The 27,042-nt window shown below is 47.4% G+C and overlaps 1 protein-coding gene across 2 annotated transcripts in view; it reads right to left on the reverse strand.

Annotated features, from left to right (window-relative positions):
- Positions 1-2,090: 2,090 nt before the first annotated feature.
- The window catches only part of NR3C1 (nuclear receptor subfamily 3 group C member 1), a 60,009-nt gene continuing 35,057 nt past the window's right edge, over positions 2,091-27,042 (reverse strand). For both annotated transcript variants that reach the window (XM_058815116.1, XM_058815117.1), the window contains exons 3-9: positions 25,374-25,537; positions 21,422-21,538; positions 17,559-17,837; positions 14,912-15,056; positions 9,432-9,562; positions 6,155-6,312; positions 2,091-5,304 (exon numbers count right to left, since the gene is read on the reverse strand). In XM_058815116.1, the coding sequence (XP_058671099.1) occupies positions 5,152-5,304; positions 6,155-6,312; positions 9,432-9,562; positions 14,912-15,056; positions 17,559-17,837; positions 21,422-21,538; positions 25,374-25,537 (1,147 nt within the window). In that variant the 3' untranslated portion in view covers positions 2,091-5,151. The remainder of the gene's footprint in view (positions 5,305-6,154; positions 6,313-9,431; positions 9,563-14,911; positions 15,057-17,558; positions 17,838-21,421; positions 21,539-25,373; positions 25,538-27,042) is intronic.

Below are 27,042 nucleotides of genomic sequence, written 5' to 3' on the forward strand. Positions count from 1 at the left end.
CATTTTACTGGGATAATGTGAACACAGCAGAAATAATGAATTGCAATCGCATGCTGGGCTTCACCCGAATTTCTTGGAAGCTGAGGATGGAGCCCAAGACAGCAAAGAACAGCAGAACAAGATGGCAGGTGAGGGAGGGCAGCAGCCCCATCCCAACCCACCCCAGGGCCATGGAGCACGGGAGGGTGCACAGGGAAGGGGCAGAAATCCCACAGATGCTTCTGCTATCAATGCTTTTGTAAATGGAATGGGATAAAGGGGATTTTGGGTGGAATGTGACCACACTGAGGACTTGGTGCACTCACCATGAGGCTGGAGCCCGTCAGGCACTGAGCAGTTCTTTATCTGAGTGTCTGATGGCTCTCCTTAAAGCATCTTTCCATAAGTGTGGCCCAAATAAACATAGTTATGGTAAATCCCATCCTTGCCTTGCCTCTGACCCCCATCCGCAGCCATCCAGCTCGGGAATTACCGAAGGGAAATTTATGTAAGCTTTGTTTTAATTGCAAACAATTCAAAGAAATTGTTCCCTGCTGGGAACTCGGCCTTTTCTGCTGCAGTTAAATGAGATTTTATTACAGCAGGCCTGGCTCTGTGGCTAGGGGGAAGGCTGAGCTGTGCTGGGGAAAAACCACGGCGGTTTGAGGGGCTGGAAACGTCAGAAACTCCAACGGGGCAGGGAAGGAGCTCCAGGGCAGCATCTTCTGCTCCAGGACGGAGACCTCCTGAACCTGAGGGCAGCATCTTCCCAGCCAGAGAGGCTCCTTTCAACCCTGCTGATTTACCAAGGCCTCTTCCCTTTTTCCTGGGTTCAGTTCTGTCTCTGCACAGGACCCCAGGGCAACTCAGCCCCCACACCCATCCCCAGCCCACACTTGAGGCTTTTCAGTGCATTTTATTTCCCTCTATCACTGATGTTTGGCAGCTGGCACCTGCCTTGGAGGGAGCTTTTATCACATCCTGATGAGTGTCAGACAGTTGGGAACCACTGCAGTGACAAAACACATTTAAAATCATAGAATTAAAGAGGGATTGAGGTTGGAAGGGACCATAAACTCATAGAGCTCCTCTCCTGCCATGTCAGACAGAACCCTCTCCGAGACCACAACAAAAACTCCACAAAACCATTTTGGAGCCATTTAATGAAAAAAGCAGAATTTTATTATATGGTTTCTGTCCATTATTCGGCATTGCTGTAAATGGCTCACATTTACTGCAACTTCTGTACAGATGTGTGGCTTTGTATTACCAGAACAGCAAATTTAAATGAAAAAATAAATGTTCAACAATTCCACACAAGCTTTTACAGTCCAACATTTCACTGAGTAGGTGAAAACTACAGACTTGTTACTACAGAATTATTCAGCATGAATAAAAAACTACAACTTTTATTTTTAAACAGGAGTCACTGGTTTAATTTTTTTTTTAATGCTGTTTAAAATTGCTGTGATAAAAATAATGATTTTTTTAATAATGCCATACACTGGTATGATATAGGATTTGTCCCCAGTATATATCTTTTTGTTTAATATACAAAATAGAGTAATGACCCATCGCTGCCTCTGCTGTGGGCAGGGGGCTGGAGGTGGGGCGTTCCCACTCTCTCCCAGCCTTCCCTCGGACACGAGGCCTCTGGAGAGGCCTCGACCTTCATGGAAAATTTGGTTCCTATGAGACATCGATGGCTCAGCAAGCCCTGGCCGCAGACTGGGATGGGGCAGAGCGCGCCTGGTCTGTGACCACGAATCCCAGCCTGAACTGGGTTGGAAGGGACCCTAAAGCTCCTCTCCCCACCCCTTCCACCAGACCAGGCTGCTCCAAGCCCCGTCCAGGCAGGCCTCGAACACTTGCAGGGATTTAATAATACAATCTTTATAAAACCTCACTCTAAGACATGTCCCTGAAGTTCTCCCTCTCTGGAGTTTGGCCGCAGGACGTTCCCACAGCCCGTGTTCATCCAGGCACTTCCTCCTTCCCTACCTTTTCCTGTGGAAACGGCGAGGTCATTTTTCAGCATCGATTGGCACCGGTCCCCAGCCCCCCGCCCCCCCCGTGTCCCTGTCCCCGTCCCGGTGTCCCCCTAAGGCCATTGCGAGTCCTGAGCTGCCCCCGCCTGCGGGCGGATCCGTGCACTTTGTGATAAGGCACTGAAGGGCCAAGGCCGAGTTCTCCCTGCTTTATCCAGAGTGCAGGGACTCCCCACTGCTACACGGACCACGGATAACAGGACACGGACTTCTCACTGCTGGCTACAGCACTACGGAGTCTCACTGGTGAAGTTTAAACTGAACAGCATGTACAGGACGATTCTTCCTCGAACATCACAGTTTCCTCTGACTCTCCCTAAATCCAGAGACTAAAAATGAATATACAGGCAAACAGACACAAGGGGCAGAGAGCCTCTCCTCCTATATGACCGGTTCTCTCACGGGGGAATCACAGAACCCCAGAATTTGGGTTGGAAGGGATCTTAAAGCTCATCCAGTTCCAACCCTGACTCCACCACCTGCTGGAGTTCACTGCAGTTGCTTTTGCTGGCAAGAACGACAATTTGGGGTCTCTGCACCCCGACCCGCACACGCTGTCCCCAGGCTCTGACCGAGGGCTCTGGGGATGCAAGTTTATAAAACATTCTCCAAAGAAAGAGCAGGTTTCCCCTCCCCAGGACCCCCCAGCCCCACCAGTACAAACTCCTATCTGTATCGCAAACGGGCGCGGGACGATTCCCAATGACTTGGGCTGGAAGTTGTAATTAAAATCCTGACCTTTATCTATTACAAAATGTACATATTCCTTACAGATCAAAGAAGAGAGTGATTATTTTCTTTTATTAAAGATGCTATTTTACTCCAAAGTACTGAATATAGGATCTTTTTTAATAGGTATAACATTCAAAAAGAGCTTTAAGAAAGGATGAGAATTGAGTTTCCTATTTCAGTTGGAAACCAAGGTCTGCTCAATGTAGAAATGTGCTGTGAACACCCCACGCTCCGTATTTACATATTGCTGGCACCTGGATGTGGATTATTGCCCAATTTCTAAGCTGTTTTTGCTGTCAGAGCTGTGACAGTTTTGCAGCGGGGTCTGGTTCAGCCGTGCCTCGGGAGCGGCTCCCGACCATACAGATAGGAGTATCCCCCCCAAACCAACGGGAATTGTACACAGCGATTCCATGAACACAACCCAACCCTACAAACACCCAGGAGCACAGGTTTCCCCTCTCAACAGAGCATTTCTTTGGATACCAGCACCGACAGCCCCGGTGCTGCCTCCGGCCAAACCACGCGCGACGGTTTCCACTCAGCATATCTGTGACCCCTACAAAAAATATAATTACATGTATCATGATAAAGCAATCTGTCATCTAAAAATCATCCTTATTATACACTATACAAGCTATTTTACAATCATTTAATAAATTGCTTTTAAAGCTGCAGTAGCCCTTCCCTTTTTTTCTTGGATCAGCGAATATACCGATTATACATATTTGAAACTATAACTAAATATAAAAATATATTAGGTTTTGTATTTTCTCAGACGATCTTTCTCATTTCTATTACACAAACGATCTGGCCACTTTGAGTATAAATCAAATTTTAGAGTGGCATAGTAAATATTTCAGTTTTGAGATACAGAAAATTGTTAAGGTGCACGTAGAAAAGGCTACTACAGCTTCTAAATGTCGAAAATATCCTCATCAATGGCAACAAGGAGAAATCCACAAGGCCTATGGGAATTTATGGCACGCCAGGAATTCAATGTGAAGGGCTGCAGCCTTACAAAGACAGAAAGTTTGACGGACAACTCTAAGACCACGAACTCAGTAGCGGAGCTCTCCTGCTCTCCAGGAAAGAGGATGGAGCAGTCAGTGAAGGGTGGAGATGTGGAATTGGGTCTCTAACCAGGGGAGTTCGGAGCTGGGAGATCCATCCCAGCTGCGTGGACAAGTCCCCGGAGAGGAGGATCCTGGAATCCTACAGGAGAGCAGCCCCGGCCGCTGGGTGCGCTCGGTCCTCCCCTGCTCCTGGGGTCTCCAGAAATTCTTGTGTGATGGCAGCTTTAAGTGTATAGAAAACGGAGTTTCTCCACACAGAAGTAAACTTTTCTGAAGCTATGCATATTTTCCTGAAAATTTCCTGATGGGCAGTCAGGACTGATCTTCTAGGCATCAATGCAGCCCGTGACTCTTTGCGTTATGGCTGTTGCATCTTATGCAAAAATCAGGCTTCTTTTTTTTTCAATATATAAAATAACCTGGTCATTTACATCCAGTTAGGACTGGGTTAATTTTCTATGAATCTGCATATCCAATGCTTTTGCAATGTACCAAAAGGATTTGTTTCATCTGGATCTACTGAAATGAGATTTGAGAGTGTTCTCCCACCCACCCGGGCCCTTAGAAAAAACCCAATTTTTATGGCCACTCTGCCGGTTGAAAGCATTAGGTTAGAAAAGCCCAACCCAGTTTCACATGAATCTACTTGAGTATTTACTGTCTAGAGGTCATTTAGGAAAGCTACGAGCTGCCCCACCTTAAAAAACCAGCTGTACAATAGGCATCTTGAAGTATTACAAAAAAATTATGTAAGAAAAAATGAACAAGCTGAGTTCACGGTATATAAAGTTAAAGGAAATTGCTAAAACCAGACAGTAATAGCTATAAAAGGCACAACTTCCCTTTTCTGATATACACTTGTAAACTTTCTTCAGGTTACATGCATAAACCAAAATACTACCTTAACTTTAAAAAAAAAATCCAAAACACTTTACTAAAATAAAAAAAAAAAAAGCCTAAAAAATTGTCTCCAGCCAACTGCAGCAATTAATTAATTAATTAGCAGAATGTTCGTAACAGCCTCAGAGCTTGTCACTGGTGGTTTGATGCATCCAGGGATGGTGCACAAGGGGAGAGAGAAAATTTCTGCCACAACCACGATTTCCTTTCCTTTCCTTTCTCCCCAATCCTTTCCCCAACGCGAGAAATCCGCTGCTTCTCCAGCCTAACTCTTGGCCCTCTGTAAACCACATGTAGTGCATAATTACAAAAGAAACACCTGCGAGGACAAAAGGAACAAGTTCTGTAGGTTTTCTCTTTACAAAACAAAGCTATCGTGTGACGGTTTCTTAAGGCAACCCTTTGTGTTAAGGCAGTCACTTCTGATGAAACAAGAGCTTCTTGATATTTCCATTGGAATATTTTGGTATCTGATTGCTGATGATTTCTGCCAACATTTCTGGGAACTCAATACTCATGGATTTATCCAAAAATGTCTGGAAGCAAAAGCTCAGAAGATTTTCAACCACCTACGAGTGACAAGACAAAGAATTACTTGCAGATGAAGACGCTCAGAGAACATCCACCTCCCTCCTCCCCAGCTCCTGCCCACAGGATGGGGCTCAGGCAAGATGTGCACAGGAATCCTCATTTAGTTCATTAATTATTGTCCGTGGCACTCTGATATAAACCAGCCAAACAGACTGTGCAAGGCTTTACAAATGCTGAGGAGATCTGGTACCAATTCCCATTCCAGCAGATAAATAACGCACACATGGGTAAGCTAAATGAGATCTTTCCAGGTGCTTGGTACAGTTACAAGAAAAAAACCCAGTAATTTTGAGGTCTCAAAGTTACCGTTGTCTTAAACACTGCTTTGTGCTACATGTGTAATTAGAATTAAACTGCCAAAGGAGACGGTCTGAATTGGAGATTCCTTCAAAATTAGATCATTGCTAACACCACACATACTGCTGAGGCATTGTTTTAATAGAATTTCCAACTATTCCATAAACTCTTTAGTTCTTGGGCTCTGAGATAAGACTGCTTTTAAATGCCACATTTCTGCTTCTACTGCAAAGTCAGTTACAGCTCCTGAGCTCCTCCTTTTTAAAGCAATGCGATTTTTAAAAACGGCAGAGACTGAAAATGAGATTAATTATACAATTAATTGCTGTGGATTGCACTGCAGAGGCAGCCTGAGAGGACCACGCTCAAGGCTCTCAATTTGCCCTTCGTGAGACAGCAGAGGAGCATGACCTCCTCCTCCTCCTCCTCCCTGATATTCATCTCTTTAAATGAAAAGAGCTGGAGGAGCTCGCTGTCCCTGCCCCAAACGTATTTCTCTGGAATGCCTGCAGCATTCCTGTCAGGACTTACATCATGCATAGAGTCCAGCAGTTTAGTCAGTTGATAAAATCGCTGCCAGTTCTGGCTGGAGTTCCCTTCCCTCTTGACGATGGCCTTGCCCAGCTCCTTGATGTACGTCATGCGGATCTCCTCAAACAGGGACTGGCTCTTCAGGCCCTCCTTGGGAACTGCAACATGGACACCCACTTTACAACACTGCCAAACTGAACTCTTAAGCTCTCTTACATTAGTTTCATGGAGAGGGAACCTTCATCAGGAGCTGGAGTGACAGGAAAAGGAGCAAGAGGGGAAATTTGGGGTAAAATAGGGAGTTCTTCCCTGTGAGGGTGGGCAGACCCTGGCACAGGGTGCCCAGAGAAGCTGTGGCTGCTCCTGGATCCTTGGAAGTTTAAAGACCAGGATGGAATAAGATGAGCTTTAAGGTGCGTTCCAACCCAAACTATTCTGTGATTCTATAAATATGAGCAAAAGGAAAAGGACTTGGACTGACTGAAATGACAGCAGAGAGACAAGGAGAGAGCAGGGTGGGACAGCGACCAGCTGAACACAAAGCACAGGCCTGCTGCAAAATAAAAAATAACCTCCAAAGGTATTCCACCAAAAAACAGCAGGAGGGGAACTGGACCATGGAGGAAACAACACCCAGCCCTGGAAGCACCCTGATGGAGAAGCACCAAGGCTGGAGCTCCTGTGCTCTCCAGGCCTGGGGAAATGTGACACTGGGAAGGTTCCTTAAAAACTCTGTGTGCCCAGGGAAGAGCAAGGGCAGGATCACAGGATGGCTTGGCTTGGAAAGGATGTTGAAAGATCATCTGGTTCTGAGCCTCCTGACATGGATCAAGTAACGAGGCCAGGCAGCGACAGAGTGGACAACAAACACTGCACCAGCCATGGGAAACTGGGCATGGACACAGCTTGTTTGGGGCAGGGCTGGGCAGGCAAGGAGCTGGGACAGAAATCAGAGCCTGGGCATTCAAACCCAGCTGAAGTCCCCGTGCCTATCTCCTGTGGGCATGGTCCTTCCACAGGCCAGCCTGGACTAATGGAGCACGGGGACTCCAGAGGTCCTTCAGGTGCTTCCCCTGAGGCCTCTGATCACCTCGGGGAAGTGAAAGAGTTGAAGACAGAGAAGAGAAAGAGCTGAGACAAAGGTGACCAAAAGCAGGAGAGCAGGACAGAGAGCACATCGCCTTCCTTAGGAAATCCAACCTGCCTCGCACTGTCAGCATCTGAGAGATTCTGGAATGAAGTCTCTTGTCTGTCTTGCCTACACAGGAGGTGAAACCTGTCAACTGTTTCAATATTTCACGTGGAAAAGGTCTCTGAGCTACGTCTGTGCGTGAGCTACAAGTCTAGACCTGTGTGGGATTCCTGTTTTACTCCTCCTCTTCTCTTCTCTTGGAAAACTTAACACAGAAACACAATAAACAAATTCAGATTGTCAAGTCGTGGATTAAAGAGCTATAGAAATCTCAGCTATTAAATTGCAGAAGCTCCCTGATGTACCACTCACACAATGTATGTGCTTGGCACAATGAAGACAAATTGTCTCCCACTGGAAATGGAGTGCAGAGGCCTCTGGGCAGTGCCAGCCGTGCCCAGCCCTGCTGCTGGAGGGGCTCAGTCCTGCCAGTGCTGCCTCCTCACCACTCCTGCCATGGAAATTTCCAGCTCCTGGGAGGAAAGCTGGCCTACACCACACCCGAAACACTTGAGGAATTTTTGGGAGAGATTTCAGAATCAAACAGGAACTGTTTGAAATCTGCAGTTTCAGGGAAGTTTTAAGTTCCTACAAAGCCCACGGCCATGAGAGGCTGAAAGTCTCCTCTGAAAAGAGCCCTTGTGCAGTTCTGGGCTTGGCAGCGAGGCAGGGCTGGGCACTGCCAGGCTGGTGGGGCACTGGGGGAACTGGCCATGGCACCCTCACACTGCCCACAGCCACCACCCTGCCCTGACATGGGAGCAGTGCTGGGGCTCCCAACCCTCCTGCTCCTACCCAGAAAAAACCCAAGGTGAACAAAGTCTCCTTTTGTATGAGAATCAATGCTATTATTCACTGGAAACATTAAAGATAAGGAATGCTTACACCTTCAGTGTAATAAACTTAACAATATTTACTTTTTATCACATTTCAGGTCCCTTCCAAGCCAAGGCAGCTGATGAGGATGATGCACAAGTACCAAAGTCTGTTGACAAATCCTCACTTGCTCTGCTGCTGCCTTTCAAACCTGTTGGCACCTCTGTCACTGCTCTGAAGCAAAGCCCTCGTGCCAGGCAGGGGCAGGAACACGTCAGTCCCTGCCTGAGCAGCTCCCTGGGGATCCTGGAGTGTGAGATGGGATGGGATGGGATTTCCCAGGACACAGAGGCTGTGCTGGAGCGGGGTGCCCAATTCACAGCCACCCCAGCACACTGACACACACTCACACTCACTCACTCACTCACTCACTCACTCACTCACTCACCCACCCACCCACCTACCCACCCCAGCACAATCACACACACACACTCACACACACACACTCACACAAACTCACACACACATTCACCCCAGCACACTCACACACACTCACACTCACTCACTCACACACATACACACACTCACACACCCCAGCACAATCACACACACACACTCACGCACTCTCACATACATACTCACATTCACCCCAGCACACTCACACTGACCCCAGCACAATCACACACACACAAACACACACTCACACACACATTCACCCCAGCACACTCACACACACACACACTCACACAAACTCACACACACATTCACCCCAGCACACTCACACACTCACACACACACACACAAACACACACTCACACACACATTCACCCCAGCACACTCACACACACTCACACACTCTTTCTCCCTCTCCTTGCCCTGTGAGTCCCTGGATTTCAGCTGAGCCTGGGCTGAGCTCAGACCCTCAGGCAGCTGCAGCCCCACGGGGCAGGGGAGAACAAAGTCACTGGCTACCAGTGCTATCGAGAGAGGGGAAAAACAACACTGTGAAAGGTATTTACACATAATCACTTAGATTAGCTTAGTTTATTTCTGTATATTCTAAAAGCACGATTTTTGCCACTGCCCTTTGAACTTCCATGCAGTACAGACAGAATTTACTAAGCTGTGACTTGTTTAACTCCAGCATACCCTACCTAAAGATAAAACCAGCATGTAGCATACTGTACAAATCTATCTCACAATACCTACTGCAAACCCACCACATACTTGTGCAGAAGCAAAAAGCTTGGTATTGAGCTGTTCACCTACTTGTAGAGAGGAGAAGCAAGGTCTTCATGCAGAGATACTCCTCGTAGGAGACTTGCAGGCGGGACAGCTCTCGGGCCACCATGAGCATGTGTTTGCATTGTTCATACATACATGGGAGATTCATCCTCTGCCTGAGGAATAAAAGCACAGCAGTTAGGGCAAGGTCAGGCTATCTGCACGCTCTGCTCTGGTTTTCCATGCTGCAGATGAGGAGCTGTACGTGACCCAGGGCACAGCAAGGAGGCTCCATTCCCAGGGTGTCCCTGAGGTGGCTGCCCTGGTGGCACAGATCAGTGCTGGCCTGAGGGCAGGAGGAGCCCTGTGACACCCTGAGTGCCAGGGCCCTCACAAAGGGAGCCTGTGTGCACCAGGGACCCAGCAGCAAGCTCTGCTCTCAGCAGCCCCAGCACCAACGCGGCACAGAAATCAAGTTCAGTCCGAGCTCCCCTCTCATGTTCCCAGGGAAACACGATGGAGTGCCACACTAGAGCTGGGATTTCTCTAATTCTTTCAATGCCTTTGAAATGTGCACCTAATTTAATGCATGTTTATGTATTTAGGAGTATCTTCCTGTAACTCCTCAGTTTTCAAAGTGACTTTATACTTGTGCCCATCTGTGTTCCTGAAGCAATGACCAGCACTGCAATTAAACTTCATTATCTCTGTACTGTAATAAACTTGTTTCTAAACATAAATGGAAAATCATGTTGACAAGCAAAGGCAAATCTTGGAATCAGAATAACAAACATTATGTTTTTGTATTTTGTTTTCCTATTTCAATGAAGCCTTGCATTAAGACAGGAACTGCTTTTATCTAATACCTCATCTGGCACAACAATCTTGCTTATCTGTGCTCTTACCGCTGGTTACTGTGAATATTGCAGAATTAGTTTTGAGTGGGAAATGAAGAACAGACTAATTCTGAACAGTATAAGACAGATTTATAATTTTCCATGGGCTTTCTTTTGTAGAGAAAAAGAAAAGCAAAATAACTCCATGTAATGAGTACACAATCTCTCTGCAGTGATGCCAGCACCTCATTTTTTGTTAATAACGTGTCACCTTTCCTTGGTGTCACCTATACAGCATTATAATCTACACAGAGACAAAATGGGATCCCTGTGGGAGTTACGAGTAAGATTTGGTTATGAAACAACAATTCCTCCAAAGCTGATCACTCTTCCATTCTCTCTCCCTCAGACCTTCAGGAGGATTATACAACGTTCCCTCACAATCTCCTGAGTGAAAACAGGGTTGGCCCATTCTCAAGGTGCGAAACCCAGGGGGATTCTGATGGCTTTGGAAAGATAGAAACACAGACTACTGAAACAGCATTGAAGCAGACCAAGCACTAGGGTAAAACCCCAGCATTTCCAAATGCAGCTGTTGGACAATTCCTTCCCCACGAAGCTGGGCCATGTGTGGCACTGTGCCACCCCTGCAGCTGCACTGTGGGCACTGAGAGCAGCCCGGACACCCCAGCCCCAGCTCGGGTTCCACCCGCAAGGAGCAGCAGAGCACACGAGTGAAGCTGCAGGACACAGGAGTCAGGCCCTGCTGGGCTCTGGGACGTTTCTCAGGACACCTGGCACAAAGCCACACTTAGCCAGGTGGCAAACGCTGTCCTGGCCCCTCGGGGCTGTACCAAAGGGCATCTCACACACTTCACATTGAGTAATTTAAACCCATTCTCTGCCAGGGCTCAGCAGTTTTCCTCATGTAAAACTGTGTCCACTTCTGGGCAGAAGGTTAAAATAAACATTATGAAAGGGGTCAGCCTGCTGTTTGTTTCTGCCTGCTGGGAATGCAGGCCCATGCAGGAGGCTGAGGATGCAGAGGAAGGCACAGAGCTTTGGGCAGGGCCAAGGCTGCACAAGCTGCAGCTCCCGGAGCACGGGAACAGCCACGGCCCCTGTGCCCAGCCAGGCTCTGCCCCGTGCCCACTGACAGAGCACAGGGAGGTGATTCACCAGCCTGTGCCAGGTCCCAGCGCTGGCACAGCTCTGGGAACAGCTCCCAGCCAGCCCCATCCTGGCCAGGGCACATCAGATGATCTCAGCTGGCACGGGGAGCTGTCCTGGGGACACAGTTGGGACAAGGGCAGGGCCCAGGGCTCTGCCTGCTCAGATGCCAGCTGCCCTCCCTGCCCAGGGCACTCACCAGCCCCACATGTCCCACACAGAGCAGGGAACCCTTCACGAGGTGCTCATGGAGCAGGCACAGAGCTGGGGAGGACAGCACACATCTGCCTTCCCTGGGCACCACCACTGAGCAGGCTGCTCCAGCTGAACCCCCCTTGCACCCTCAATGCCCACCCCTGTGCCCAGCCCAGGCCCGGCAGAATGGGGAACGGGGATGGGCAGAGGGATGGACATGGGGATGGACAGGGGGAGGGACACAGGGGGATGGACACAGGGGGATGGACACGGGGATGGACAAGGGGATGGACATGGGGATGTACAGAGGGATGGACATGGGGATGGACACGGGGATGGACAAGGGGATGGACATGGGGATGGACAGGGGGAGGGACACGGGGATGGACACGGGGATGGACACAGGGGGATGGACATGGGGATGGACATGGGGATGTACAGAGGGATGGACATGGGGATGGACATGGGGATGTACAGAGGGATGGACATGGGGATGGACACAGGGATGGACACAGCAATGGGCACAGCAGTGGGCACAGGGATGGACACAGCAATGGGCACAGGGAATGTACAGGGGATGGACACAGCAATGGGCATAGCAGTGGGCACAGGGATGGGCACAGCAATGGGCACAGCAGTGGGCACAGGGATGGGCACAGCAGTGGACACGTGGGTGAGGGAAGCACGGCAGGGATTTTGCACTGCTCTGAGTTTCCTCAGCAAAGCTGCACAGCACTAAAGCCCAGCAAAAAAGATGCTGCTGTTCTGAAAACCAGATGGCACCGACTCCACAGAAGGAGTTACAAAAGAATGCTGGGGGAAATCTTCGGGGAAAAAGGGAACTGCCAAAGCACTGCTTACAAAAGTGAGCTCACTTGTTGTTTTGCTGCTCCTGGGCAGCAGCACAGCCACCCTGCGTGGCACACGAGAGCAGCAGCACAAACGCGTGACCTCACTGCCCCCAGCAAGGAGCTGCAGTGACGAGCACAGCACCAGAGACAAATCCTGGGGCCCAGGACTTCCAGGAACTTGTGTCTCCAGCTGGACAGCAATTAAATGGCATCTGCTACTCGAAGAACACCACTGTGCTCGGCCACTGTGCTCACTGTAATTTTGGGCACCCTGTGATATACCCAGAGGACGAAAGCTGAGACAGAAGCAGTGCCAGCTCCAGCAGGGCATGTTTTCAATCACAAACTGGGGAAACAGTTATACAATACTGCAAAATCACAGGTTTAAACCCTTTCCAAGTACTAAATAATGGCCTAAAGCCTAAGATTTATTCAGCTGCCAAACTTTTCAACAGCTTGAATCAAGTTTCATGTGTATGTGTATAAAAACACGTATAACATATATAAAATTGCCAGCTAGTATAGACATACCTCCATAAAAAATAAATAAATTATAGGAGTACAGACATAAAAGTGGAATATTCAATAAATATTAAATTTTTAGGAGAAGACTGAGCAAATGACTAATATGCCAGTTTAAAACATAAGAAGAGAATTTAATCCTCTTTCCTACCACAGATTCTGAGCTACTGGATGTTGCTGCTCCATGTAAGTAGCAGTAAATACACAGGAACACCCTGGACAGGGCTGGCACCAGGATAAATGCATGAAGGACTGATGCTGCTCAATGCTTGAGCAGATACATGAGGCTAAAGAAAGCCTAATTAATCCCATAAAGAAATCAATCAGTAAGTGCAGTTAAGTCCAAGTGAACCATCAAGTCTTGGAGTTTCCCTTTGTGAACTCTACTGAACAAGAGGGTAAGTCCTGAGAGCCCAGGAACAGAGGAAATGGTTTCTAAACCCCCTGTAAAAGCCCAAGGGAATTGGGCAGGAGCAGCTGCCCCTCTCTGCAGCCACGGCCGTGTCCCCAGCCCTCAGCTCGCCTCCCCACGTGGGCACAAACCCAACCCAAGGGAATTATTTCTGTCTGCCTGCCCACGAGGTCTCCCTTGGTGTCTGTCAGGTTCTACCCGAGGTGGCTCTGTTTTATTGAGGGATGGGACATAAAAAGTTACGACCAGAGAGTTTTATGGAGAACCTGTAGCTCACTGGAAGGAGCTGCAGCGCTCTCAGGCAGCTCAGTGTTTTATTGAAAACAAATGTCACTCTGATCTACGATTCACCAAACTGTAGCTGGATGGAATCTGGGAATTGCTGTTTGCTGGAACAGCATTACCCTTTTGTTTCTGGAGGTTTTCAAGAGTTCCAACACCTAGCAGTGAAGCTCTGTGGTTTTGACCCACTGATAAAACAGCAGGAGACCTCTGGCTTACAGCAAATTAGATGTTATTGCACTTAGTGACAACATCAATTATTTCAATTCCACCATATAGAGACTATTCCACTCCAGGGACACATTCTTAGCACTTTAATAAACACAAGGACATAGATGGGCCCTCACCTGCCATCTCCTCCTTAGCTTTTTTAAAAAAATATTATTATGAGGCAATGATTACAGTTTATAAAAGCCTGGATAAATATTCACAATAAAAAAAAGCAAGGGAATAAATAAAGATGAACTATAAATCGCTGATCCCACAGAAAATGTAACAATTATTATATTTTTTTAAAGCACAGAAAATATTTGGGATTTTGAAGTGAAATACGACCAAAAATATTAATCTGTGCCAAAGCAGGCTAAAAGTACTGCCTCCATATCAAAACCAGAAAAGAGACAGATGAATAAGATCCAACCACCTCAACAATCTCAAATTCCCTCTTCCCCTCTTCCACAGCACAGAATTACTGCACAACACAAGCCTGGAAAAGTACAAGGAAAACGATGTGTGGTGCAAGAAAATATATGTTCAAACATTCCACCAAATTCAGCTTTGCTTGAAAGTTGACAACACAGTTCAACAAGAAAATATAAATCAGGCAGGTTGTTCCATCTTTAAGCTTGTCTTTTGAGCCCTAATTCCATCAGACCAGACAGAAATGTTTCACTCTGGCAAACTCCAAGGGCCATATTGCCACTTTGATACACTAAACAGACAGAACATTATGCAATTTGCCAAACTTTTCTCTCCATCCCAGGCATATTTTTAGCTGTGACTGTGTTGGCTCTGATAAAATGAATGATTCTAGTGAATGGTGCAGGAACAGTCACAATATGGAACCTTAAAGCACAAACACCTCCCACAAAAACTTCTGGATATAAATACACTTAATATCTCAATTACCTTCCGTTTGACTTAGAGGGAAATGCGAAGCAAGCTGCTGAGAACACCAGGGGGAAGGAGAGGTGCTGGGGTGTCTGTGAGCACTGAGCAGCCCCCCCCCAGCCCAGGCACAGCCCAGCTCCCACTCACTCGTTAATGATCAGGTCTGGAGCAAAGCACAGCAGGTTGCCATTGGACTGCTTGTAGGATCTCCAGCCTAGAGCAAAAGCCATCAGGAACATCCAGGAGTACTGCAGAAGGGTCATTTGGTCATCCAGGTGCAAATTTCGGAAACCTGGGGAAATACAAACGGAGGGGGGATCAGCTGCAAAAAGGCAACAAAGGACAAAAAAGTTGCATGGCTTGGAAAGGGAGCAGGGTTGTGAGCAGCACAACTGCTGCTATCAGTTAACTGTGTTATCAGTGCACACGTACTGCAGGGAGTAAAAGAGATGTAATATTAAAAAAAATCACAGTAGATATGTGTGTGGTTATCTGGAGCTGATGGTCAGTCAGATACATCACAAAGGCAACAATTATAGTTCACACACACTGTAATTCACTGGGCTGCCTTCCAAAAATAACAGGGTTAGCTCCTTTTCACAAGAGCAGCCTGCTAGACAATAAATGATTTAATATCAAATGTTGTTCTTATTCAACAACAATTGCACACTGAACCTACAAAATAAGCACTGCACTAGTTACCAGCATGAACTGCTTCTAATCTCACATGTAGCATGAACAGAGCCAACTGAAGAGGGAGGAAATGAGTAAAACCTGGCAACTGGTTCCTCAAAGAGTCTGAAAATGCCACCAGCCTTGGATCTGCAGCATCAGCTCATATCAGATCCAGCCTACACTTACCAAGAAACCATCGTGCCATACGGAGCCATTATTAGAGCCTGAATACAAGTTGATTTTATCTATTTTTATTAAGCATCTGACATCTAAAGAGCTCATAACATCTGAAGAGCTGCTTCCTGAAGCTGTGCCAACAGACAGAGCCAGTGGATGAACGTGTAACTGACCTGGTGGGTCCAAACACAGCCCCTGGCTCTGGAGCCACCAGCAATGACCAGCTTCTGCCTCCACATTATAAAGAAAGGGATTCAAAGTGACTCCAGTTTTTCTGGGTCAAACCTTGAAATGTGTGCTCAAACCCTCCCCAGGAAAAGGTTATTTTGAAATCCCAGCTAAAGGGTTTGGCAAGGAATGCTGGCGTGCTGTCAGCATGGCTGATGGGCTACAACGGGAGCAGGATATACAAATTAAACACTCATGAGGAACCACCTCAGCAAACAAAAGAAAAGAGATAAAAATGATAAGAATAGTTGCTATTAATGTAGCTATTAAAGAGAAGATTGGCATTTTCATTGAGAGCATAAGCCCTAACCTGAAGGGCTTGGCTAATTACAAACATCTCTGCTCAGCAGAGATGATGAACAGAGAAGTGTTTTATAAAATGGAATCTAAATCTGGACCTGGGAATACCAGATGGTCTCCCAAAAACCTGTCCCAGAAGGAAGTGTGTGCATGTGAGCCTCTCCTGGAGCAGACTGAGCTAATTCAGCACAAGTGCCCAGTGCAAACAGCCCTGACACAGAATGCCAGAATCACTGAGGGTGGAAAAGTCCCCCAGGATCACTGAGCCCAACCTGCCCCACCTTGTCCACCAGACCCCACACAACTCTCCAATCACATCTCTGCTGGACACAGATGTATTTGAGTTTTCCAGCCTTTCTTTCCCACTATTAATTTATTTCCCCTGCTCAAAGAGACACAGTTATGACTCATAAATCTCATTATCAGGCTTTTTTCTTTTTTTTTGGCAGACCTGTTCTGTGATGTTATTTTTGGGCAACCTATGCGTCACGGAGGTGTTTTTGCCAGGGATTTTGAGAACAGGTAGTGAAGAGCACTGACAGGGGTGAGAGGGAGATAAACACTGGGCTTTGTTCTGTAGGAACAAACACCTTCAGCTCCCCTTGGCCCTGGCCTCTCCAAGACGCATGCCACGTGTCACGTCCAAGGCTGAGATCTGACAACACTTCTTCTGTGTGTCACTGCATCTTTAGGTGGGAGCTAGAACAGCAGCAAACCTCCCTCTTTGCCCAGGTAGGACTCAGTCTGAGCACAGCTGGAGAGAAAATAACACCTTGACTTCCACCCTGGAGCTGGACAGTGATGGGGAGTCAGGAAAGACCGACCCATGAACGCAGAGCCAATGAGCCAGCACAGTGATGTTGGGCTGCAGAAGTCAAGAGAACCTCATTACTAGAAGTATTCAAGACTTAATTTAGTGCCCAGAGCAGCTGTGGCTGCCCCTGGATCCCTGGCAGTGCCCAAGGCCAGGCTGGACAGGCTTGGAGCAGCCTGGGACAGGGGAAGGTGTCCCTGCCACGGCACTGGGTGAGCTTTAAGGTCCTTCCAACCCAAAGCATTCTGGCATTCTGTTAATCTGAGGTGGAGACAGAGCTAATACAAATAGTTCTCTGTAATACTTTTACAACAAATATCCATTTAAATAAGAATTTCAATATTCAAAGTGTTCAAATAAATTAACCTAATTTGTGGTAAATAAATGTTTGCATCTGCAAGTTTTTCCGCTTTTCTGCTCCGGAAGCACCTGAGCCGTGAAGAAGCCCCGGTACTACCAACAGTTCACGTGCACATCTTTGAGGGCAGAAATGCAGATTTAGGTTGAGCAGGGAGCCAGGAAGGCAGGTTTAGGTTGAGCAGGCAGCCAGGAAGGCAGGTTTAGGTTGAGCAGGCAGCACTCCCTGTGCCTGTGCCTCACCTGGGATCGCCTTCGCCCACTTGACCGCAGCGACCACCTGGCGGCCGCCCAGCATGTTGAGCGTGGAGAGGATCCTCCAGCTGGAGTCGGGCAGGGAGCTGTCGTAGCCTGAGTAGAGCACCTCGGGCTCGATGACCTCGAGCAGGGACACCAGGGTGGGCGTCAGCTGGGGCAGCGAGGCGGGCACGATGCTCTTGCTGCCGGCCGCCTCCGGGGCCTCGCGCGCGCCTGCCGCGCCGCCCTGCTGCAGCCCCTTGATCTTCTTCTTGGTCTTGCGGGCTGCAAAGGGAGGGGAGGCACAGGTGAGGGCTGGAAACGGCCACGCAGAGATAAACACGGCAGAGGAGATGCTGCTCTCCTCCTCACACAGCTGGCAGCAGGGCAGCGGAACCCGCACGGCACCGCTTTGCAAGGTCAGGAATTTCACACTCGTTCCAAGCAAACTCCCAGGGAAAATAATACCTTACGTTTTAATAAAAGTCACATTTATGCCAATGTTTCAAAATGTCCAGTTATGTCTGCAAGTACCTTACGAGGCTGACCCTAAAATGCAAGGCTGACCCTAAAATACAAGGCTCAATGCCACCACTGGAAAGATCTGCAGGACTGCACACTTTAAAAGTTCCTTTAAATAGCAAACATAGAAACTAGGCAAAAGAAAGGAAAAAAAAATATTTAATGGGTAAGAAGTTACTGGATCTTTTGAGCCAGGGAAAATGTTTTTTTTTCTAAAATGCTGGGCAGGAGGAGCTTTTTCTCTTGCCAGCTCTCTTGCATATAAATCACTGCTGCGTAATTAAACCATAAAACTCATTCGCCAAATAAATAAAACATCACAGAGAGATGTTAACTGTAAACTACAAAAAGTTGGAGCAACAATTTTATTAGCATCTTGTCCCTAACGGAGTCTCCTGCTTGGCTCTGGCTCTCCTGGATGCAGGCGGCCACACGGAAGGCGCTCGCTGTTTAACAGAGCCCAGACCAGCCCAGCCCCTGCCCTGGGTGCCTCAGCTCATCAACTCATCAACTCATTTCTGCTCTGCAACTCCCAAGATAAATCTGCAGCCCACAAAAGCATCAGGTAATGTGGTCGTGCATTCCAAGTCCCTCCTGAGCTGTTCAGAATCCCCAAAAGGCACCAAGGCAGCCCCAGATCCCCCTCCTGGACCTGCTCCCACCTCTGGCTGCCACAGAGCCTCCAGAAACCAACTGCCAACGACAAGGAACCCTCCACAGACCTTGCACAAACTGCATTTTCCCAAAGTTTTGTAGACTGGCCACATGTGCCAAGCCTGCCATGAGGGAATAGCAAGAGTTGTTTCCTTGGAGCAAAGAGCTTCTTGTTATTCTCATCTCAATTTTGAAATGGCTGCTTCAAAATCCTTTCATATTCTGGCTTTTTTTTGCCCCTTTATCTGTGTTCTGAAGAGCAAATGAACTGCTTTGACTTAAATTTAGAAGCACATGCCTTCAGCTTCCTGCAGACACCTGGATGGAGTATTTCCAGCCCAGAAAGCCTGATAAAATTATAATCAAAATAAACAGATCTGATAAGACAAACTATTATGCAAGAATTTTTATCAGGCTGTTTCCAGTCCTGACTTAGATATATAGCTGTACCTCACAAAAAAAAAAAAAAAAAAAAAAAAAAAGAAGGTTGAGATGGTTGAGATAATGTATTTAATTGCAATTAATTTTCAATAATAAAAAGACCACTAATTTAAAGTCAGCTCCTTAGGGCACCTTACAGGAGATAACCCCCACAGATAAACTCAGCATGGAGAGAAAAGCATCCAAGATTTTCTGTTCAAAACAAACAAAACCCCCCCAAGCCCCAGGCTCCTGCAGTCTGGCATCCACCAGGCTGCAGAGGCTTCCTCCTCCCTGCCTGGGGGCAGATGGCCCCAGCACCTGAGCCAGGTGGGCGAGGGACCTGCCACCACCCCAGGGCCACCAGGCACTGCCCTCCTCCCGCTGCAGGGCAAAGAACTGGAAAAATATAAAAATTCCTCAAAAAACTGAAATAAATTCCAAGTGAAGATTGCAGAAAAAACTAATTAATTGCCAAGTTTAACTGTAAAATGCAGCATGAAAAGCCAAAAAAATTATGAGACTGTTTTTTTACAGGCATAAAACTTAACAATAAATCTTTTCTTCCAGCACACCACAAAGGGAGAGGGTGCCAAGGAACACCAATTAACAGTGGGAGCGGAAATGAGAACTCAAGGAAATAAAGGCTGGAGTACAAAATATCATCTTTGTGCTCTGTAAATCTCTGGTACCTGCAGCCTGACAGTTTGATGTTTTTCCAGTCCCCTACGCCCCAAAAACCATGCAATAGAATAAAGAAAGTTCCAGAAAAGGATGATATGCAGGGCTAAAGGGATGACTGATGGACCTGAGGTCTTTTCCAACCTTAATGATTATAAAAAACACGAATAGAAAATTATCAAGTGACTAGAAAGAGCCACTTTTAATGGGTCAATTAAAATACTGCATGATAGAATGAATGAATGAATGAATGAATTTAAATATAAATTCATTTTCTACCCAATAGCTAACAGTGAGATCCACTGTAGGCACCAGAAACTGAGAGAAACCCAAAACAGGGCAGGCTCCTGGAAAAAGTCCAGCAGGAAGCCAGGAGAGTGCACCGGGCCCAAGGATGGATGGGCTGGACACTGAGGTCTCTTCTGACCTTCCACTGGTTTGCTTCAACCATTGTTCATGCACTGGGGATGCAGCTGGGGACTTTTCAGAAAGAAATTACTGTCTAAAAAACATGCAAATTTAATTCTCTTTTGAACATCAGTCATTCCTAAACTGTGACCCTAAAATAGACAAGATAAACTGGATTTTAGTCTGTTCTGCACTTTATGCTGCCTCCCAGTTTGCTTTTCTGCATGACCACTTCTCCATCTGTTCAGATCTGTCCCAAAAATCCTTGTTTTCAGGGTGTTTTTCACTCTTTCACACTACTCTGGGTTCTTCCATTTTGTGCTCCTGAGTTTCTAGATTCCTTTTCCCTCTCAGCCATAAAAGTTTCCCTTTCCCCACCAGTCTGTGCTTCATTGATCTCTTTAACTTATCATTACACCTCACCAAGGATGTTAGCACTCACCGAAATGAAATTCTGTTCATCCTTGGAGCTGACAAATACATCTTTGACATTTTTATTTTATCTGACAATTTTGATCACACACGTACCACCAGGATAACTGCACCAGTAAGTGCTGCGTTAATCTCTGCTGCTCAGGGAAAAATAGCAAACATAAAATGAAGCTGACACTAATAAAAGTGCTTTATGCCATTTTACAAGTGCTGCTAAATCTCTGGTTGATGTGGCCTTCAGATTCTCAGGAGTCATTCAGGACTCAGCAGAGAACAATGATGTGGTGGTATGTTAAAATGTTTAACCAACACTTTCCAGAGAGATTTTGTCAGATATTTAAGAAGCATCCACAGCATGAACAGAAGTATTTCAATTTTCCTAAGCTGGAAGATGCAATCCCCACTCCCATCCCTGTCCATGGTCTCAGAGCCAGGTCACTCAGACAGCACACCCTCCCACAGGTGTCACCCCTCCCTCCAGGTGTTCTCCTGGAGCTCTGCTGTCCCACATTCCATGAAAAAGCCACGAGACGTGCTGACAGGGATGGAGAACAGCCCCTGTTTGTGTGCGTGCCTTATCTGTGCTGGACACACAGGAGAAGGTGCAGCACAAGCCCTGCTGTGTCGCCGTACAATGCCCAGAGAATGCAGCACGGACTGAAGCTGCCCCCAGCAGTCCCCCAGAGTTTCCCCAGAGTTTCCCCATCATTTCCCCATCATTTCCCCAGCAGCCCGGCTGGCAGGGCTGTTACCTTCCAGGTTCATGCCCGCCTGCAGACACTTGCGGTAGCGGCACGCGGGGCAGTTCTTCCTGCGGATCTTGTCGATGATGCAGTCGTTCCTGCCCGCACACAGGTAGTTGTGCTGCCCTGGCACGAACACAGACAGACAAACATCAGCTCCCCACGCACAGACCCTGCCCCAGTGACAGTAAGGAGCACAGCAAACCTTCCCTCGCTGCACTGTCTGCCTTGCAAAAACATCGGTACCCACTGATTTCACATATCCAAAGCATTTCTCATGTTTAGATCTCAAAGTCAATACATTTAGGTAAAAACATTATTTTCTATTTGTTAACACCAGGGAACTTCTATTTTTAAAACTATTTCCCCTTGCATTTACCAAAGCTGCCTTCTCCAGTAGGTTTCCCATTTCTGTAAATAGTTTGACAAGAGACATAAATAATGTGCACAAACACAGTCTGAGAAAACACTTGTAAACGTTTCTACAGAGCACAGACACAGCTTCATCAGCTGGACAGTCGTGAAACCTTCCTGGAACTTACAGCCTGACCTGGACAAACCAAACTCTCTGACATTTTTATGGATTCACAGATTCAGAGCAAAACTGGCCCTGAAAACACAACAAGCTGAAGTACATAAATTAAAATAACTGTATTGCTTAGCTGCTTAGAGCAGGGCAACAGAAGTACCTATTCTTAATTATATGAGTTATGTGAGTGCATGAATGTCTGAATGTAACTTATTTAGGGAAAGGTATTACCAAAGAATAGATCCTTCTCCCAGACAGGGGTCAAGGAGCATGTTTTTCCAGAGGGCAGAAAGCTGCAGCCTGCGCTTTTACTCTGTATTGCAAAGTACTGACAGTACAACATTGTGAGAAACAAACAGATTTTCCAAACACTGAATTATTAACAACAGAGTCCAAGAGTTTTCTCACAGGAAAACAGCTTGGAGAAGGAATTTCTTACAAGTCAGCTGTGAAAATTATGGGCATGCAGAGTTCATTCCTATGGCTTTGGCCAAACTTCTCCTGTGAAGCGTCTCAAGCTGATATTCCAAGGAATGTTTTTCTGAATGACTGCCCCACCTCTTCCACTCAGGGAAGAGGAGCCTTCCTGACCCTTGTGCCAGCTTTGTGTTTGATTAATGCAGACAACAGATCCTCCACTCACCATTCTGTTGCCATTAGCATCCTAACACACAGAAACACACACAGAACATGAACTGATGCCCATGTGCCAGCGCTGCAGAGCAGCAGAGACAACAACAGCTCCCTGTCCCTCCTGTCTGATGAGATCACAGTTCCACACATCAACACAGGCACTCAGGTGAGGGTCCTGAGCTGCTCCTGAGCTGCTCCATTCTATTTGCACAAATGCTTGGTTTCTTGTTCTTACTGCTCACCTATTCCTGCCTTTCCTAGGACCAAGCTACACTATTTCTTTCTATTACACTAAACCCAAGCCTCTTGTCCCATGACCATTTGGGGGAGAACGAAGGGAAGTTGGTGCTCCACGTCCTCCTCCTGCCCAGGGCTGCGGAATGTGCTCCAGTTCTCTCTGCTGCTCAAACCCAGGCACTCCACAAATACTCTGCTAAAAACCAGGGGTGAGCCAAGGCAGGAGTTTCCAGGGGGATCTGGGGCACACAGGGGCATTTTTCAGAGGCTGGTCAATGCCATCCCCATCCTCATGCCCAATCCCATCCCCAATCCCATCCCCATCCCCAATCCCAATCCCATCCCACCCACTGCCTCGCTGGCACCGGGGCTCTGACGCACTCTGGCACCAACAGCTCTGGGCCCATTTGGGCACAGCAGCCCAAAAAAGGTTGGGAATTGCAGACAAAGGACTCTGGAGGATGGAATGGAAAGTGCTGACGAAGAGGCTGATCTGGAGCAGAGCAGGAGGGAGGTGTGAGGAGCTGGGAGGATCCAGGCTGGCACATTGGGTGAAGGGCTGGGAGCTGAGCAGGGCTGGGGCTGGACAAACTCAGCCACAAGGGCTCTGGGCTCTGAAACACCACGAAATCAGAACTACAAAAAGCTGTCTCTGGCCAGCCTGGGCTCCCGCAGAAAGACCTGTGAGCCTGAAGAACTGCACATAAATCGACAGCTGCTGTCCCACCTTCACCCTTCCTCTTCTCCTCTGGTTCTACTCTTTGCTGAAAAAATGCACTTTATACTGACTTCTAGACACTGACACTTCCAGTTTCTGTGACTATTTCTGTCCCAGTACACAGGCCTGGAGGCAAAGGTGGAAAAAAGGGCTTTGGCTGAAGGCCGGATAATGAGTGTGCAGAGTCAGCTTGATCTGAGCACTAACAGGTGCCTGGCAGCCACTAATAAAAAGGATATTGCAGAAACAAATTCTTTTTACATGTGTTCCTAATAAGAAAAATGCCTATAAAAGACAAAACCGAATTATTTGTTCCTTAAAGTGAGGACTAGGACTAACGGATCCTGGAACAGTCCAGCACATCCATGTCATGGAATGGAAGGGTTTAGGGTGCTCAGCCCTTGGTGCTGTGGCCCAGCTGACTCGGTGGTGATCCATCAAAGGCTTCACTTGATCAACCTGGAGGTCTTTTCCAACCTTAATGGTTCTGGAATTCTGTGAGAAGTGGGATAATTTGTGGCACAGTCAAAATGAAGGCAGAGGTGAGCCTCGAGGAACTACTGCCACAAGCCTGTTTACATTTTTAATACCAAGACAGCTGATTTATTGTGTGTCAAACCCAAAAGGAATCACTGGGGTGATTCTCTCCTGTATCAATACTTTTGTGATTTATTTAAGCTTGAGAACAGGCAAACCCATGGCTATGGCACGTGTCCAGCTGCCTTACAAACTGTCTTCTGAGGGATCTCTGGTGACCATGTTTTAATCAAAGGTACAGAAGACTATTTGCTTTGCACTTGAGCTCATGCTGCCTTGTTATACCTCAGCCGCCACAGAGCCAACAGCCCTTTGTGACCAGCAGAAATCACGACATGAACTTGACTTTGCTGTCCCTCCGAGGGGCTCTGCCCTTCCATGGAGCTCCCCATGGCACCTGTGAGCCAGAACTGGGGAAAGTGCTGCTGCCGAGGGCTGAATGGGGGTTTGTCTTTGTCAAAGAGCCTTCCCTCTCCTCCAGTGACCCCAGCTGCACAAATGTCAGCAGAAAGAGCCTGGTTCAGAGAGGGCTGCACGAGGCAGGCACGGGACAGGAAACCCTGAGGGCCAGAACTAGGAATGATGTTCTCAGACCTCAGGAATCGCCATTTTCCCAGAAACACTGGGAATACGCTCCGGTTTTTTTGCACGTGATACTGCAGCACAGTCTGATCTTGAGGTACAACCTAGTCCCTCACAAATGGCTACTGACGCACCCAAAATCCACACAGCCCTCATTCACATTAGTTTTCCATCATCTCTGCTTTCCAGAATGGTTTTCTCTAATCCCAACTGGACAGAAATCTCAGTGATCCAATCCCACACACGCCCCTGGTACCCCGTGTCCCTGCAAGTAACACCCAGGGACATGGATGCAATTCAACCAACGTTGTTTACAGGAAAACTACAACAACCTCACACACAACACATTTACCAAGTTCCATGTAAGCCTTCTACACAAACCAACTAACCATAAATTTAAAAATCACAAACTTTACGAATCTATTCCACACAGACAAATATCTGTATAAAACCAGGACAAATAAACAAAAACAACAGTGAAAGAACATGAAAGAGACAAAAGCCAAAACAACAATAAATTCTTTTACACTGAGTGAATGGGAGCATTTTACCAATGTGAATGGAATCCATGCTTTGGATAATGCACCATTATCAATGTGATTTACCATGACAAGATCAGTGATCTAATGGGTGGCTTGTTCAGCAGGACTCTGGCAAAGCCATGGATGCTGGGTTTGAAAATGGATGGTGTGTGTGGGGATCTCGTATTGATGAGGAGGTCCTACCTTCCACTGCCCTTTTGAAGAAGACTTTGCAGCTGCCACACGTCAGGACACCGTAGTGGCACCCCGAGGCCTCGTCGGAGCACACCAGGCAGAGCTTGGGAGGTGGTCCCGTGGTTGCTGAAGTTGTGGATGGAGAAGAGCTTACATCTGACCTCATTCCAGGGCTGAAACAAAGCAGAGAAACACCTTTAATTGGGATGGAGGGGAGCACAGCTGCCAGGAACAGCTTGGTGGGGCAGCTCTGCACACAGAGAGCACCAGAAACAGTTAAACAAGGACTTCTGTAAAACCCCAGAAAAGCTGTATGGATTTTTCACGGCCTATTTGGCTGCATCAAGATTCCTTCCCTTACACGTTTCTGAAGCCAAGTTTCTTGCACAATTATCCCAGCCTTTAAAATTGACTCTTTAAACACGCTCTTACTGCATATTGTTTCCATTACTGCCACATTCCCTGCAGTCTGCACAAGGGCTCCCTCCCAGCAGCACCACCGGCTGCTCCACTGGGATGCTGTTATGCAAGGAGCTGTGCAAATTGGGCCATATAGCAACAAATATTCACAGTAACACGTGATGGCTTCACCCCAGCAGTTTGGGAGTAGAGCGAGAAATACCCCTCATTTCAGGATTTGGATGTAAACACCCAGCCCTGCCACAAATGAAGGATTGGTTTGTTAACAACAAACAATCCATCCCAATCACCTTGGAGCTGCTCCTAATCCTCAGGGCTGACCCAGCAGTGCTGGGCCAGGGCTCAGGGGCTGCTCTCATGGTGGCTTATCTTCTCTGCTCTGAAGGGAGCTGCATGGCACTCGTACAGACCAACCCTGATCCTACAGACCAAGCAGGCACTGCCCCACAGCCCTGGAAAGGCCCAGCTGTTGTGTTCGTCCACACGAGGAAGAACGTCCTTCCATGGAGGTGGCAGGCACTGGAACACCAGGAGGTCAAGGAGTGTCCCTCTCTGACACATCCCAAACCCTCCTGGGCACGCTCCTGCCTCCCCTGCGCCGGGTGACCCTGCCTGGGCAGGAGGTTGGACTGGATGATCTCCAATCCTAGCCATTCTGTGATTCCCAACTAAGTTTGAAACGCCTAAAACATGATTTCTATACTGCCTGCTTCACTTGAAACTGATTTTCACAGAAAATCCTGTTCACCAGGGTTCCAGCCACTCTCCAGATGAAGCTAGAAAAATGACACTTTTATTTAAGGTTTTGGTGCCTCGCCTTGGAAACTCTCCAGACCATCCACGTTCCCTGATGTGGGTTTAGCATTTGTATGTGGGATGGCTTTTGCATGGAAAATTCCTTTTCCCCTCCTCAAGGAAGTCTGACTAGATTTGCTCACACATTTAAAAAAAACTACAGCTCCAACACGCTCACGCAAACCCTAAAATTCCATCCCAAATGAAGACATTCCAACACCTGGGAGCTCTGCTTTTGCACAGGTCCATATGTCCCATCTCCAGAAATGGCCCATCCACCGATCCAAAGGATTTTGCCATTGTGCTGGTCCTTTCCTACAGGGATGGATTGAGGCAATCAAAAGACAAGGAGCAGGATCCTCCCACTCAAACACAGAGGGATCAAAGTCAAACCACAATAAATGTGTCAATGAAGTTCTCACTTTGACAAAAATGGAACCAGAAGGCAGAGAGAAGTGAAAAT

Source organism: Ammospiza caudacuta, chromosome 16, assembly GCF_027887145.1.
Source record: "Ammospiza caudacuta isolate bAmmCau1 chromosome 16, bAmmCau1.pri, whole genome shotgun sequence".
Classification (NCBI taxonomy): domain Eukaryota; kingdom Metazoa; phylum Chordata; class Aves; order Passeriformes; family Passerellidae; genus Ammospiza; species Ammospiza caudacuta.